The 16938-nt window shown below is 44.0% G+C and overlaps 1 protein-coding gene across 8 annotated transcripts in view; it reads left to right on the top strand.

Annotated features, from left to right (window-relative positions):
• LOC137522827 (synaptotagmin-1-like) overlaps positions 1-16938 on the top strand; it is a 304083-nt gene that overhangs the window by 237817 nt on the left and 49328 nt on the right. For all 8 annotated transcript variants that reach the window (XM_068242935.1, XM_068242939.1, XM_068242938.1 and 5 more), the window contains one exon: positions 8472-8653. In XM_068242935.1, coding sequence (XP_068099036.1) covers positions 8472-8653 — 182 coding nt within the window. The remainder of the gene's footprint in view (positions 1-8471; positions 8654-16938) is intronic.

Genomic DNA, 16938 nt, shown 5'->3' with positions numbered 1-16938 from the left:
AAGGGCGAAACAGTGCAAAATGGTAATCTGGGCGCCGTCAAATGACGGTGCCTAAATTACTTGAAAAACAGTGTCAATTGGCAGCCAGCAATAACTGGCAGCTGAATTATGTCTTTCCCCAGGTCCATGGTGGCCCAGAGGGGGAATAGTAATTAACACTGATGGCACATTTGCAGGAGCAGGGTAAGCAGGGTAAGCCAGGTTTTTCCGGGCGCCATTTTTGCATGTACGCCACCAAGGGTCTACTGGGGACTGCGAGACGCCCCAGGTAAGTAAAAGCCAATAGATTTAAGCACAGTTCACGTGTGCTTTAAAGTATTAAATAATACTGTCATTGTTTATAAGGAAATGAAGATGGCAGCCTCTATATTCCTTTCAAATCCTATATAATAATTTTCAAGTGTCTCTGTGTTCTGTCTCTGTGTGTGTGTCCCTGTGTGTGTTTGTGTCCCTGCTTCCAGACCTGCCAGTTTGCTGTCTGTGAACCTCATTGCATTGTGGGAAATAACAGCTTTTTTCAACTGCCAAGCAAGCAGCTCCCTGTGTGCATATACTTTGGACAGTGATGGGGGATGGGCAATTGCGACGCGTCAATGTGCGGATTGCAGGGGTGGGGGGATGGGGGGTGCTATGCTAGTGGCCCCGGCCTAGCAACCGTTTTTAACGGGCGGGCCTTTTTACTAGTAATAAATAAGTTTATTGAGTCTGTTGTCCATACAGCAAGAAATATCAACACCCATTTCTTTGAATCCTCTCTCTTTATTTTCTCCTACCATTTCTCAATTTTGCTAACTTTGTTTATTTAAGTTTCTGATCTAAAATATAACATATAGCGAAAGGTTTCACATAATTTACAAGAACTTTCAGATTATAATTGGGCCTGTGCCCTTTAGATTACAGGCGAGTAATACTGTATTATGACAGGTGCGCTGTAGTTTGAAAATGGTTTACATTTGTAGTTTAGATTCAGAAGAACATGTAGCTAAAGTTATTTTGGTGGCTATGTAACTTTTTCAATTTTCAATCCCCCCCTCCCCAAACTTGAAAAATTAGTGAAAAACGAATAACAGTAACAAATGTCCCATTATAGGATGTTATTAAAATAAACCTGTAGGGAAAAAAGTGCCCCTGGGGGGCTACTTACCTCGGGATCCTAATGAGGCTTCCCCCGTCCTCCTCAGCCAGCCGGATCCAGCTGTGGCTCTCCTTGAACAGTCTCTCACAATATTTACAATTGCCACTGAGCGCATGTACAGCAGTGATTCTCCGCTCAAGCTCTGGTGGAAATAGCCGAGCACGATCAGCTCCACTCTACTGCGCAGGTGAACGGCTCGCACCTGTGCAGTAGAGCGGACCCAACTGGCTATTTCCGCCGGAGCCCGATGGAGAGTCACTAGTGCACATGCACACACCGCCGACAGGCATCAACAAGTAAATCTCTGGGGGTCCCAGCGCTGCATCCCTTGTGGCGAGGAGGACGGGGGAAGCGTCTTTAGGAGGCTTTCCCCTCCTGAGGTAAGTATATGGAGGGGCAATTTTTCCCTTCAGGTACACTTTAAAATGGTAAAATGGCAGGGATTTTTAAAGAGAGTAATGCCCAATATAGGCCAACAGTAGATACCAAATACATACAGTAGTTCATAATGGCCCATATCCTATTAACGTTTCTCCTGAGTTCTATATATTTGATACTTTCAAGCTGTATCAATACATACCAGTACCTCCCACTAAACAAGAAATTACTCAAATTAAGTTTGATATTACTTTTTTTTACCTCATTTTTAGTACTTTTGTTATTTGCTTAGTGCTAAAAAGCTATTTTTAGATAAGTTGAAAAATTATGTCCTGGGAGAAACTCAGAATAAAAGTTAATTGCATACGGGCCAATATCTGTTTACAGGGTTTGATTTGAATTGCTGTCCAGGCCTTTTACACTTAAAGCGTTAGTGTGCGTTAGTATGCGTTAGTACGAGTTTTTTCCATAGCAGTGCATTGTGAAAAAGATTTCAGTTAAAACGTGTATTGTGTGAACTGAGCCATAGAAAAACATGGAGATTACTTTGAAAATCAGTTTTCTTTCAGTTATAACTGAGAGCAACTAATTAAGTGTAAAAGGAGCCTGACACATGTTTCATAATAAATGTGCTTCCTCAGAATATCACAGCAAAAGTTGAAAAAGTAAAAACTACACATACATTTTATGATTAACAAATCATTATTATAAAGCAAAAAGAGAGAGGGGTGCTCCTGTGGTAGTTGTCCATCAGATGAGCGCCCTGTAAACTGCAATGGTGTGTATAACAAATAGCGCTACAATGTTCATAAACCAGTGTCAAATCTGTAGGACCGCAAAAAGTCTCTTTAACAAAATCAAATAGTTCAGATAGTTCCTGTTGATATATTGTGTGTATGCGCCCTTCTGCAGGATATAGCAAATCCCTTCTGTAAATATCGTGTATGTAGAAAGCGCTCCACTTCAAAGTAGATAGGTAAATGAAGATGACTTGTCCCCTTTGGGACCGCACTCACCCGTTAAGGTGGACCACTGTCAGACTGGTCAATTGGGCTCAAAAGATGTTGTTCATCCTTGGCATCCGGGTCGTCCTCGATGCGTTGTTATTCTGTTATCTGTATAGGGAGATGATCCCATGCGGATAAATGGTTCCTGTAGTTCAGGTACTCCTCACAGAGGGTGTTTAGCTCCAATGTACCTCACAGAGGGAATGAATAGACCATAGCGTAACTCCGTAAAGGTTAGCAAAATGTATTCCTTAAAATTGTACTCACAAGCTTAGGTATGGTACAGGCGTTTAGAGTATATAACGGGCTCTCCCCCGTGCCTCCCGGGTAAGGCCTATGAAGGTGCACCGCTCCTCTCAAATTCCGCCGTCCGTTCCCGTGTTGGGGTGGAGCCACAGGACACACCAGGAACTTGACTCCAACACGGGAACGGACGGCGGAATTACACGATATGTAAACTGCAATGGCCAGCAGCAGGGGGGTCCAAGGTGGTGAAGTGACCCTAGGCCAGTGATCTGCAAACTTGGCTCTCCAGCTGTTAAGAAACTACAAGCCCCACAATGCATTGCAGAAGTATGACAGCCACAGTCATGATTCAAAGGCAAAGGCATTGTGGGATTTGTAGTTTCTTAACAGTTGGAGAGCCAAGTTTGCTGATCACTGCCCTAGTCTGGTGTAATCGTGTGCAAGTGATCCTGCAATGCGTTTTGGCCTGATGGGGTACACCGAAACGCAACTAACCTATAATATAATTTCAGACTTTGTCCTGAACTCTGTAATCTTCAAAATATTCTGAAAGTCCATGATCCCCAAGCCTGTTCCACAACCTTTGGCCACCAAGTGGGACCCAGTAGTATGAGTTGTCTTTTTGATTCCTATGCCAGTGAGTACCTGAAAACAGCAGGGGTGTCTCTTGGCTGTTTTTGTTCCTTGGGAAAATTCACTGGCTTGCAGTGTGTTTGTGAATTTCCTAATGGGCTTCTGTGTCCTCTGAAGACACTTGAAGCAGGACGTTCTATTGACTCGACTGTTCTGGCTTACCTGAGTTCTGACACTCCTAAAAACTGTCAGAAATCTCCTATGGTATCACATGTGAACGTTTGTTCTATCACTGTAATTGTTTTTTTTAGTCTTAATCAACACCTGTATTACCTAAATTATTCACATGTCTTTCTTCAGCTTCAGATCCAAATTTACCGTATACCAGTAAACCAAGATATCCACTTCTACTTCTGGGTCTTTCCTTCCAAATATATCCAGCTCCTAATTTCTGTATTCCTTGATTCAGTTGTGGCCCTCAGTTATGTTGGTTGTATCGTAACTATAAAATTCAGTCTGGTGTAGCTAACTTGGTAGCTCAATCTCTTCCAATTTACCATAGCTGCAACAAAAACATTCAGAAGTGGCTTTGGAAACAAAGGTGTTGGGGATACTACTTTGTAATGATGTAATCTTGAACATAGAACTCTGCGACTCGGAATCAGTGCTCTCTGGTGGTGAACTGCAGCCTGTGCAGAAACATCTGCCTTCTTCCTGGAATGTTGATCCTGGATAAGCTGGCCTTATTAGCCTCAATGAACTGACACACTTGTTCTCCATTAGACAATCCTTCAGCCTATTTAAACAACTCTCTGCCTGCTTGAATTCATACAGTCTTTTTGATCTTGTTGCTGATCGGTGTGAATTATTAGTTATGTATGAGTTTTCGTAGAGGATCAGTATGAGATCAGTATGAGTCCCTGTTTCTAGATACCTGATATTGTCTCCTTGGTACACAAGACCCATACCTAAACCTGCTAGCCTTGTTGTTGCTGACCCCCTGCTACATCCTGCTGACACTCGCACGCTGATAACATGCCTGCATTGCTCACCTGACAGCTGACTTGCTGCCACTTTCTAAATATGCTTTAGCATATTCCCTGTTATCTTGCATGAATAGTTAAGCACCTGTTGCTGCTGTCCTCCTTCTGCATCCTACGCTCCTTATTTTTTTCCAGTACTTCACTTGAACTGTTGACCACCTGTTGCTGACTACAATACCTGCCACCTGCCAACCTTAGCTTCTCTACCATTGGTTAATCTGGGGTGAGTGCTCAGCATGTTTGCACTTACTGTTGGTGTAAGAACTATATATATCACATTTTGGGGTTTCCCAGCAGAAGGCATCCAATCTTGTCCCGACCACAGGCATGAATGGTGCAGTATGTCTGAGCAACTGGTATTGTTAGGTATTGAGGCCTTGATTCATCATTGTCTTTGCGATAACTTTGCGATTTCTAGTTCATTAAATGACCTAATTCGAAGTTTATCGATTTCTAGTTGTATTCATTAAGGTTTTTCTGCATTCGGTGTGACTTCAATAAAATATCCATAACCATTCGGTAACGTGTCAATATTTTCATTTTACAGTTGTAATTTAACACAAGGCCATAAGATTCCCATGGAATTGTGGGTAAAAAGGCAGTACTTTGAACACCACGTAGCAACATTCCGAATAGGGCTTAACACCTGACCTGGACCAGGATTCTGGAAGTGGCTTGGGACAATCCCACAATTTCACCAGCTATGGCTTGATAGGAGCCTTTTCTGAAAAAATATAGTGCAGCTAGCAATTTAGTTAACTCTGGCACTGCCTGTGTTCTCTTACAAATATGATTCAAGAGAAATGCAGATGTCCTGGTATAGCAAAAAAAATCCATTCTCTTGCAAATTGATATGGTTCTAGACCTTATTCTTGCCCTTCTGTGCCTTTGAAGCACTCGCAGCTGATACATAACCACTTCAAATGGCTCCATCTTCTCTGTCAGCAATGAACTGACAGGAATAGTGAAGTAGTGAAGGAGATAACTAATCCTAAATGTAATGCTAAACCACGCCCACTTTCATTTTCATGAATTGCACTTTCTTCAGTTTTATTGCATCATTACCGAATGATTACCGAATGCTCGCTAACAGTTGTAGATAACTTTGATGAATCCTGAAATCAACTTATCGAGTTCGGTATTTAACCGAGCTGTCAGTAATTGATTCAATAAGTCTTGATGAATCGAGGCCAGTGAAATTTATACTCACAAAGGTGGGTTGCAAGAACTGCAACCACCATGAGAGTCTTGACATTTTCAATATCATTCTCTAGTATAGTTCAGAATTCATTTTTCCATCAATGATGGCAAGCAATCCAGGTCCAAATGTAGCAAAACAAGCAGTAACACTTGCACCTCCCTATTTAATTAATGAGATGAAGTTTTTATGCTAGAGTGCAATGTTTTTTTTCTAAATGTACTGCTTCTCATTTCAACCAAAAAGTTCTATTTTGGCTTCATCTATCCCCAAAACATTCTTCCAGTATCCTTCTGGTCTGTTTATTGTATATGATCTACAAAACTGTAGATAGCATTATTTTTGGGAGGACAGTTCTTGGTTCTACCCTGTAATAATCACCATTGCTACTCATTACTCTGCTGAGAGTAGTGTAAAGACCATGAGTAGTGTAAAAGGAGCCTTACACCTTCATAGCTTCAGCCTTCAACTATTGGAGTAGGATTATCCACAAGACAACCTAGGCAGGTGTCTGGGGCCTATTGGATGTCAAGGTGCCCAGCTGCCACTTTCTTTTACCTCACTCCCATCTCAACTTAACAAAAATACCATCAGGGGATTCCTAAGTTACTACCTTGCTTCAGGCCCCGTTTTAACTTCATCCTTCTCTGTTAAGTACTCATATGCAGGGCCGGAGTTGCCATAGGAAAAAATGGGAAATTGCCCCAGGGCCCCAGAGCCTGTAGGGGCCCCCAAGTTGTCCCTCCCCATCTTAACTGTTGCTTCCCAGGGACTCTCAGAGTCTGTTAAGTTGGGAGGTGATTGGGGGAGGGTCAGCAGCCAGCTCAGGGGCCCAGGAGGGAAATTTAGCTGCAACAAAGGGCCCCCTCTTGGTCGGGGGTGTCTGTTGGGGGTCCCCAGGCTAATTTTGCCCTAGGGCCCAATTGTTACTTGAACCGGCCCTGCTCATATGCAAACATTTTCCCATTAAAAGTATATTACCACATTCTATAGCTCCAGCTGAAGCGTTTTTTGTTTTTTTTAAGCACTTACTTAAACATTATTTTAAAGAGGAACTTTAACCTAGAGTTAAACTTGATCCCAATCAGTAGACAATACTCCTTTCCCCGTGAGAAATCTTTACATTTACCTTTTCTCAAATAGATCATCAGGGACATCTGTGTGGCTGATATTGAGGTGAAATTCCACCCACAGTGTGATATCAGGGCCATGGTCCTGACAGTTTCCTCTCTGTGGACCTCTGTTGCATTGTGGGAAATAACGGCTGTTTCCAACAGCTAAGCAAGCAGTGCATCCATTATCTCCCTCTGAGCATATATACAGTATATAAATATATACCTCAGGTTCTTATTAAAATCTGTTATTAATGAACATAAATAAATGTAAAAATATATAAAAAACATACATCATATTTAGATAGCAAGGTAAGAATAACACGGCTATGGACACTGTTTCATGGATTTGTAGAATAGCAGAGATATTGTTATTGCACTGACCTTTGGCTAAGGCCCCGCCCTCCTAAACCAGAGATTATGTCTTCACCCGGTTGGAGCTAAAAGCTTATTTGATCCATGCACTACTTCCCCGCAGAGGTTACACAGGGTCAACTAGTGAAGCAAGACACTGAAGGCAGACAAATAACTTAGCTGAGTAAGAATAAAGGTAGAGATTTAATTGTACTTAACTCAGTCCAAGGAAGGATAAAAAGGTTAGGTCCTTATGTCAGCCTTTAATATCTGATCTCCTTTGTTCAGGTCCACACACACCAATAAAAGCAAATGACATATAAGATTGCTTTGTGCTATACAGGTGACCACAATTCTTTATTAATACACTTAATCCGTCTCCTGGGGCTGCTGGTAATACTTGTTTGAGCAGGGCTAAATTGTGCAAAGCCCCTCCATTCCGAAGCAAGTTTAGCAGAGTTTAACGTAGGATTTGTTGGAAGAACATTGTGTGTATGTGCGTGGTTGCGATGCGTACATGAGTGGATACACTACCGAAATGCTGAAATTCTTACACCACACATTTTTTCTTTCTCTTTTAAATTACTTAAATTCAATCAGTTTTCTTGAAAACCAGTAAGTTTTTCTCATCGCAATATTTCAAGAGATATTAAGAAGTCAGCACAGATCAAAGAGGAAAAAATACAGTCAATAAAACTTCACCACGGTGATATTTCAACCTCACATGGTCTTGTGGCCAACCATCACCCAAAAAAGAGTAGGAGGAGCTTACCAGCTGCCAACAACCCACATTATAAGGTTGTATGTCTCGCATTCAGTGGTAATCCTAACGGACCATGAGCAGATATGGATCCAAACTTCCACCACTCCCTCACTCTGATATATGGTAAGGTATCCAGGAAGGCCAATATATAAACACAACAAAAAACGGCAACTCTAAGTGTAAACCGTTTATTGTAAAAACAACCGGTATAGACCGTAAAAAACAAGATTAAAGCAAAGACTTACATACAGGGCCCAGGAACCCGGGGACCCCTAATACAATTTGCATGTGTAAGCTGGTCCACAACCAATAAGACATTAAAAGTGCTTTAATGTCTTATTGGCAGTGTCTTCTTTCCGTCTGGTTTCACAATCTAGCGTCATCAGGGAATGATTTAAAAAAATTTCAAGAGACCTTCCTGACTAGGCACATTATTGACCTGAGGAAGTGGATGTTGTTGCCCATGAAATGCGTTGTCGTTTGTTGTGCAATAAAGATTTTTGTTTATAATACAAGGAAATTACAAGATGCAATAAATACTTGCTTTAGAGGCATTGTTCCCAAAACTGGGTTGTGTATCGCCACTCTTGCTTATCAGTGAAACTGTCTTTGAGTGTGATGGATAACTACTAAATCACTTTCTCTGTGCTTTTCACCCTTAGTTCCTCCATGGGCTTTGGCTACTATTCTGATTGTGGCCGGTTTGCTTCTGCTATGCTGCTGTTTCTGCATCTGTAAGAAATGCTGTGGGAAGAAGAAGAAAGGCAAGAAAGGCAAAGACAAGGTCAAAGCCCAAATTAACATGAAAGAAGTAAAGGACCTGGGCAAGAGTTACATTGATAAGGTAACTCGTACTGTTTCTGAAAGCATTTAAATCTCATACTTTAAGCTCTAATTCTTCCTCTTGCAGTTTTCTTTGCTAGTAACTGTGGCTGTGAATAGGGGATTATCATACTCACACTTCATACTACATATTTGCTTTTCTGAGAAATGTCCTTTCAAAAAATCAGTCACATGACCCTGAGACCTGTGTACAAAGTATGGAGCTACCTGGAGATTGGAAGTTGCTTCACTAGTGCAGTGCCATCATCTGGCTGAGCCTAACTCCTCTCTATGCTCCCTCTTGTGGAGAGAGAGCAGGGTGGCAGGGTATTGTCAGAGGAAAACACAACTTGGGCCTCCTCCCAGCTCATCACTGACTTCTTTATGTGGTTGATGGGTGGTTGAAGGGCGTTCCACAGCACACAGACTTGCTGTTATCCCAAGCGAGCTTCACTTGACACAGGGAAGCTATGCAAAATTCTTATGCATTAAGTATATATGCATTAAAACAGAAGCCTGAGCTGGGGCTTTAAAGGGTTTGTTCCTCCTACACTTATATTTTATTGCTGGTCAGTTTGAACCAACCACTATTTGAACATTAGTAGTGTGACATCCTCTTTAGACAGTGCTTTTTGGTTACCTGTGGAAATGTCCAATCATTGGCAGTATAATGATAGAGAGAAAGCCAGCTATCATGGTTTGCTAAATGTGACATGAGTGTTAGGAAACAGAAACTAATAATAAGTAAAGAATCCCCCTGACTTGTAAACACAGGTCCTTATTGGTCATTTTTGGAAGTTCTCAAAGAGGATGGGGCATCATTCATTTCAAGCAGAACCTTGATTTTGTCACATTGCAATCTGTTCCTAACAACTGACTATAAACCCTTAGGGCTCGTTCACACTAGAGGTGGTTTTTGGAATTTTTAAGTGCAGGTGATTTGTACAAATTGCCCTAAAAGCGCTTACACTATGCTCTCCAATGAGATAGTTCTCATTGGGGTGTTCCGTTTGCTTGCTACTGACAAAAGCGCTGCCTGTAACATTTTCAGGGCGATTTGCCCTGATTGGAAGGTATAGGGAAATTGCAAAGCGCTTGAAAAAGCCGTTTGTATAGCAATTTCCCCAGCGCTTTAATGAATAAATACATTGTATTTATTTCCGGGGGCAAAGTAGTCACTTCCTGACTGACGTCAGGAAGTGATTTAAATAATTGCTCTGCGAAAGCGCTTATAACATGCAGAGCAGAGCAATTAGAAAACTCAACGCAGGTGATAGCAGGAGCGCAATGCAAAGTGAACAAGGCCTTAGGGTAGTTTCACACAATGGGCTTGATTCACTAAACCATGATAACTCAAATATCACACCTCATCTCAGATATCACACCTTAGCAAAGATATCACACCTTATCAAAGTTAACTTGCCTTATCAGAGTAGCATAGCGAGCGCTACAAGCCTGCAGGGGCTCAGGGCAGGGCGAGTGCCATTGCCAATTAGCAGGCATAAGTTTGTAGCGCTCGTTATGCTACTCTGATAAGGCATGTTAACTTTGATAAGGTGTGATATCTTTGATAAGGTGTGAAATCTGAGATAAGGTGTGATATTTGAGTTATCACGGTTTAGTGAATCAAGGCCATTATGCGTTGCACATGTAGTATATGGTGATCACAATGGAACAGTGAATCAGAATAATTTATTTCACCGAGTACAAGCGGGGGATGTACCCGTAATTGGTTTTGGCTCATACAGGTTCTAGAAGGGGTGGGGGGATAATGTCCGAAAGCCAAGAGCTGAGGCTGCCATACTACATGAAAGGGTTTGTTAGCACGTGGCATAATTTTATTTTTTTGAAAACTAATGTTAGATGGATGGGTCGAACTGATTATTCCTGATAGGTCCAATCTGATTTCCTTTTGTTTTTCTGATAGATTTTGTATAGAAGTGATCGGAAAATCGATCAGAACAAAATGGACCTGTCAGAAATAATCGATTCATCCCATCTATCTGATGGGAAATCGCATGGTGTGTACCAGGCATAATAGTCAAGAATGTAACAGCGATTCTCTGTGTTCGCGATCCACTGTTGTGGCTAAGCGGGAACATTCCCAGAACTCCACAGACAGCAACAGACTGAGCTGCGCTGCCATACAAAAACAACATAACTTTGTGATGACTGCTGGACAGTGCAACAGTACTGGTGTTGGTAGTTCATTAGCTGTTGGGACCCTCAGACTTGTGACTCTGTAGTGTTCAGCCTTGTGACTGCATGGTAGAAAGCAAATGGTCACAGTATTGTGAATCTACAATCCTGGCCCATTATTTATGGTCTGTATAGCACTGCTTTTGTACAAAGTGCTATATATAGAGTGAAATACAAACATGGGTGGGTAATACAAAGCACATAATACAAAAAATATAAATACGTATATGCATAGATAAGAAAGGCATACTGATGGAGAATATTAAAGAGCACTAACTGCAAACAATAGGGGAGGGGCAACTTGCAGTGAGCTTACAGTATAGAAAGTTGCCTATTGTGCACAGCCCTAATGGCTGCAATCCTCTCCCACCGGCGTATTTATGGATCAGATTAGGACTTCAAGAGAAACTCTGACCAAGAATTGAACTTTATCCCAATCAGTAGCTGATACCCCCTTTTACATGAGAAATCTATTCCTTTTCACAAACAGACCATTAGGGGGAGCTGTATGGCTGATATTGTGGTGAAAACCCTCCCACAAAGAAATTCTGAGTATGTACTCTTGGCAGTTTCCTGTCTGTGAACCTTGCTGCATTGTGGGAAATAGCTGTTTACAGCTGTTTCCAACTGCCAAAAAAACATGCAGCAGCTACATCACCTGCCAGCAGTAAAAATGTCACCATGTAAAAAAATGTCAGAATGTAAATCAGGGATTTAAAAGATTTTACAATGGGCAAACACTAACTAAATCATTTACACATAATTATTGTAAAAATGAAGCACTTTTTTATTACATTGTTTTCACTGGAGTTCCTCTTTAAAGAAGTACTGTAATTAAGAATTGAACTTAATCCCAATCAGTAGCTGATACCCCTTTTCCCATGAGGGGGGGGGGGTCATTGGTCTGTATGGCTTATATTGGGGTGCCACTCCTCCCACAGTGTGATGTCAGGACCTAGGACCTGACAGTTTCCTGTCTGTGAGCCTCGTTGCACTGTTGGAAATAACAGCAGTTTCCAACTGCCAAGCAACCAGTATCTCCCTCTGTGTATATTTATAGCTATAAAAAAACTTCGCCTATTGGATTGTTAGGGGGTGTGGTTATAGATAATGGCAGTTGGTGCTCTCTGGTTTTTTTTTTATGTCTGCGAGTAGTAAAGATGATGACATGCAGGCTGATTGTGGATTAACAATATGAACGAATTACATGATGAATATCAATCATTTCTTGATCTCTCTTCTATTTTTTAACTTCTCACTTTTGCAATGTTTTTCACTAAACTGTGTACCACAAACCAGTAAATAGACCTGGTTGTAAAGCAAAGTGCAGTGCAGCACAGATTCCCTTTTACACACAGGGCCAGATTTCTAGAAAGGCTGCATGGGACATTGCCTAGAGGGAACGCTGCACATGAGGGCTCTGTCGATGATGACAGATGGATGCTAAACATGGAAAAAAGGGGTTACAAATGGAATAGGAAGATTGCACATGGAGGTGTGGTGGGTGTGTGGGCAGTAGTTGCTCTTGGTAGGGTTATGCTGCTGCCCATGGAAAATGGAAGATGAGACCAAGGGCCGCATTTAAAAAAGGAGGCTTAAAGAGAGGATAAGGGTAATGCTCATGTGTGGTTGTGCATGGAAAGGATGGAGGTAATATGTATATGTAAAATTGTATATGGAAGATAAGGATTGCATGGAAGAGAAAGGACTATTATACATGCATATGGAGGGAAAGACTTAAAGGGAACATTAAAGTGAGAGGGATATGGAGGCTATCATTTTTATTGCCTTTTAGACCATACCATTCCCTTGGCTGTCCTGCTAATCCTCTGCCTCTAATACTTTTAGCCATGAACACTGAACAGGCATGCAGATCAGGTGCTTCTCTCAAAAATCTGACCAGCGTAGCCACATGCTTGTTTTTGGTGTGATCAGACACTACTGATAGGCCAGAGAAATCAGCAGATCTCCAAGCAGCTGGTATCAGTTAAAAGGAAATAAATATGACAGCCTCCATATATCTCTTGCTCCCTTTAAGAGAGGGAGGCTGCCACAAAGCAGGTGGTTTTGGCGCTCGGCACCGCTATAGCACTAATGCTATTGGGCACGGGGTGCGTAAGGGTAATTCTGGGTTCCAGCAATCGCCGGGCCCTGAACTACTTCCCCCGCTGTGTTGCTATGATTTGGAGGGGAATAGTATTTAACGTCGCTGGGAATTTGAGCGGCAGCAGAGTGATCTGCCATACATGGAAGAATGTAGACGTAGGATCAGTCACTATGGGGGACCCACGGTAGCCTGTGTCAGGAACCGGCCCGCGGCACGCCTGCGTATACGGTTCCCGACTGCGGGTTTGACCAGACTGAGAGAGGAAGCAGCCTTAGTCAAGCTAAAACAAGGCTGGAACCCCTCAGAACACCTCTCACTGCCACCACTAGCGGTTCGCTAGACACTTCCACTCTGCTGTTGAGTCCTCAGCGCGCACTCCGCATTTTCGTATTTGGGTCAGCGTTGCGCTTAGGCCAAATACGGGAACGCCACGCACCCACACACACACACACACAGTTGCAATCTTACACTGTCGTGAAGCAAAGACCCACTAACAGTCGTTCCGAACGATACTGTTAGCCACTCTGCTGTCGCTACTCGCACTGGCGTTGTTCGTACGTTGGGTCAGCTGCGCGCTTAGGCCAACGTATGACAAACGCCCCCACACACAATGCAATTACAATTTCATACGGTAGTGTTGCTCAAGCGTACAATTAGGCATAAACTTATACACGGTTACACTTCAGTCTCTTCTAGGCTATGAGTGTTAGTTTAGTACGGCAGAAGTCAAACTTATTAAATAATAATTTAATATTCTAGAAAAACGTAGAACAATGCAGAACTTAATATATACAAAAAGATTACAAAAAGACAAAGTAAAAAAGTTACACAATTAAGAGTTACAAAGATAACACACACGGATATTTGCGTAAAAATAAACGGGGGAAAAAAGAACGTTACCAGCTTAGGTTAGAACGTTGTTTGATGGGAGGACGCCGTTTCGACCAGGAGTCGCGATCCTCCCTAGCTATTCGCTACCTCCGAGAGAAGTAACCGGTGGCTGTCCTGGGCCAGCTTAAATAGTCCGAAGTGTCCCCTGGGGCATTTAATGTCCTGCCCCCAGGAACTAATGCAGTTTCCCTGTTTGTGACATCACCGAACGCTTGTCATAATCTTTCTTGTGATATGCAAACTTCAAAGGGGTTCCTGTTTTAGCTTCTTGAAGTTTGCAGAATTCAATAGGTGAGATTGTATCCTATCAAACATCAAAAAGCTTCCTCCACATTATTTCCTTGGTTAAAGTGTATTTTCGCACATACATGAAAAGATGGCCTTTTGGTTACAGGTAGCAGTTTGCCTGTATTTGCCTGTAGACAGACGCAGACAATCACACCTGGGACAGTAGATCAAAAGTGACTGCTAGTGGCTTAATGAGCGGCTTCCTTGCCTATTGAAGGTGACTGGTCGTATTCACTGAAGACCTCTTTAGATGCAAATGTAGGTCTAGTGACCCACCCACACAAATACATGAACAGTCCATGAATCTAGCCTGCATCTCTACACCTTTGACATACCACAGCAGATATAAAAATGGGAAAATGAAAATATATTACTGTATTATCCTTAACAGCATCAGCACCCCAATATATCTCCACACCTCCGCCGTTAACTTGGTGCAAGGCAGATGATCTTCCCAGATTATCCTGCCAGCACCTACATTGTTGGTTCTGCTTGACGGGACAGTCCATCAGCATTCCCATGATTGCTCCCCTTCCAGATGGCACTGGCAGGTGGTTCTAACGAATCATCCTGCCAAAGCCTACATTGACGGCCTGGCCGGGTGGGGTAACCCTTTAGCATCCTCAGGAGGGTTCCCCACCTGTCAGTTAGCTCCAAGCTACACGAATGGAAAGCTAGGTCAGGTTGCTGCAATGTGTCGTTGCCCTTGGCAACCTGACGTAACCAACCAGGGGAATGTGAGTCAGTGACAACCGTGAATTGGCGACCATAGAGACAGGGCTGCAGCTGGGGAAGGGTCCCAACCGTCGCTACACGCACTTCCTCTATAGTGGCAGGAGCTATCTCTCGGTCCCTTTGGGGAACGATTATCTGCCGGTCTGCCTCCTCCACTTCGGACAGCTCAGAGGGAATAACTTCCCAGGACCCTCTCAGCCCGCCCCCCCCCCAGCTGGTGACCTGCTGGCTAGCCCCCTGAGCTCTTCCAGGCTGCTGTCAAATCGAACAGCCCCAGAGAGCTCAGTGCTGCCTGTCACACATTCCAGGAAGGCTGCAGACGGAGAGGCTCCTGGGCCCTCCGGGCCAGGTTCCGGATTGGATGTGGCTGACCCAGCAACATTTGCCACTTCGGTGGACAGTCCCTGTGCTGTAGACCCGCTAGCGCTGCGGGTTACCACTGCAGCGGAGGGAGCGTCCACATTACACGTATCATAAACCACATCACCTTTGGTCTGGAAACCATCTGAAGGGGAAGGATCTGGCCTAGTGCCATCTGCCCCTTCAGTGGACAGTCCACCTGCTGCAGCCCAGCGAGCGCCGCTGGTTACTCCTGCAGCTGACGGAGTGTCCACATGACACACAGCATTATGTAGTACAACACATATGACATCAGCATTATCAGCCCTACATATATTGTCATTTGGGACATCACATAAAACATCCACATTATCTGTATCATTACACACATTGCTACTCAGCACTTCACAAGTAGCATCAACAGTTCTTGCATCGATCGCCTCGATAGTCCGTGCGTCACAAATGACATTATCAATTTCTGCATTCTTTGTATCAACATGTCCCACTCCAGGCCTAGGCACTGGAGACTCACTAGGGCTGGCTCCTAGCATACAGTCCATAGCCCCTGGGGCCTCGCCAGCATTCCCCACTTGCACAGCATTATCAAACAGTACCTTGCAAGAGTCCCGAACTTCTGCTGGGGAGGCGGGCTCCACAGGGTTTGGAGCAGGCTCATACCGGGCCACTAACCGTCCCAGGTCAGTACCCAGCAAAACGTTGGTGGGGATTTTGTCGGTTACCCCAACTTCTTTCAATCCGCTGCCGGCCCCCCAATCCAGGTGGACCAAGGTGGTGGTTATTGCTGGGGTGACACCCCCAATTCCTCTGACCGCAATCATTTTCCCAGGTAGGTACTGCTCTGGGTTCACAAGCTGGGGATGTATGAGAGTCACTTCTGCTCCAGTGTCTCTCAGCCCAATGGCAACTGTACCCCCAACCGTGACACGCTGCAGATTCTCTGCATAGCCAGTGGCATTCCTGGTAGCACACAGAGCAGTTGGGACTTCACGTGGGTTTGAGGCCTCACTGGATTTTGGGGCCTCCCTCTTCCTCTCTGGGCAAGTCGTGCTGATATGACCCACCCTGTCACATACAAAGCATTTCCGAGTGTCAGGTCGCTTGAATCCAGGAGACAGCGGTGCTTGCCTCCTCTGGGTGCTGGGTGAAACAGGTTTAGCCATCTGTTCTCCTCTCCAGCTGGGCGTAGTAGTCCTCCGGGACTCAGGTGCTCTATGGGCGGTGTAGGCATCGGCCATTTCCGCAGCCTCATCCACTGTCTTTGGTTCTCGATCCAGCACAAACAGCCGGACCTCAACAGGACAGGTGTGTAGGAACTGGTCTTTTATCATCAGCTCCTGCAGGGCATCCAAGGTTTTAACTGACAGTCCTTTTAGCCACTGCTGGAAGGCAGTGCGCAGGTTGCAAGCATGATCCAGGTAGCTGTCATTAGGACCTCGCTGCACTGTCCTGAAACGTTTTCGATACACCTCTGGCGTGAGGTGGTATCGTGCAATGATGGCTTTCTTAATTGCCTCAAAGTCTGTTTCTTCCTCCTGGGGGAGACTCACAAACGCCTCCAGGGCCTTGCCTCTCAGCCCTGGGGTGAGGTATCTTGCCCACTGCTCACGGGGCACCCCATACTGCCGACAAGTCCTTTCAAACCCCTGTAGGAAAGTGTCTATGTCAGAATCCTTGTCCATAGCGGGGAACTTATCCAGGGGGATTCTGTGGACTCGCTCACCTTCGCG

This window comes from Hyperolius riggenbachi, chromosome 6, assembly GCF_040937935.1.
Source record: "Hyperolius riggenbachi isolate aHypRig1 chromosome 6, aHypRig1.pri, whole genome shotgun sequence".
Lineage (NCBI taxonomy): Eukaryota > Metazoa > Chordata > Amphibia > Anura > Hyperoliidae > Hyperolius > Hyperolius riggenbachi.
Note: the sequence above shows the minus strand (reverse complement) of the source record. Positions and strands in the feature narration are given on the sequence as shown.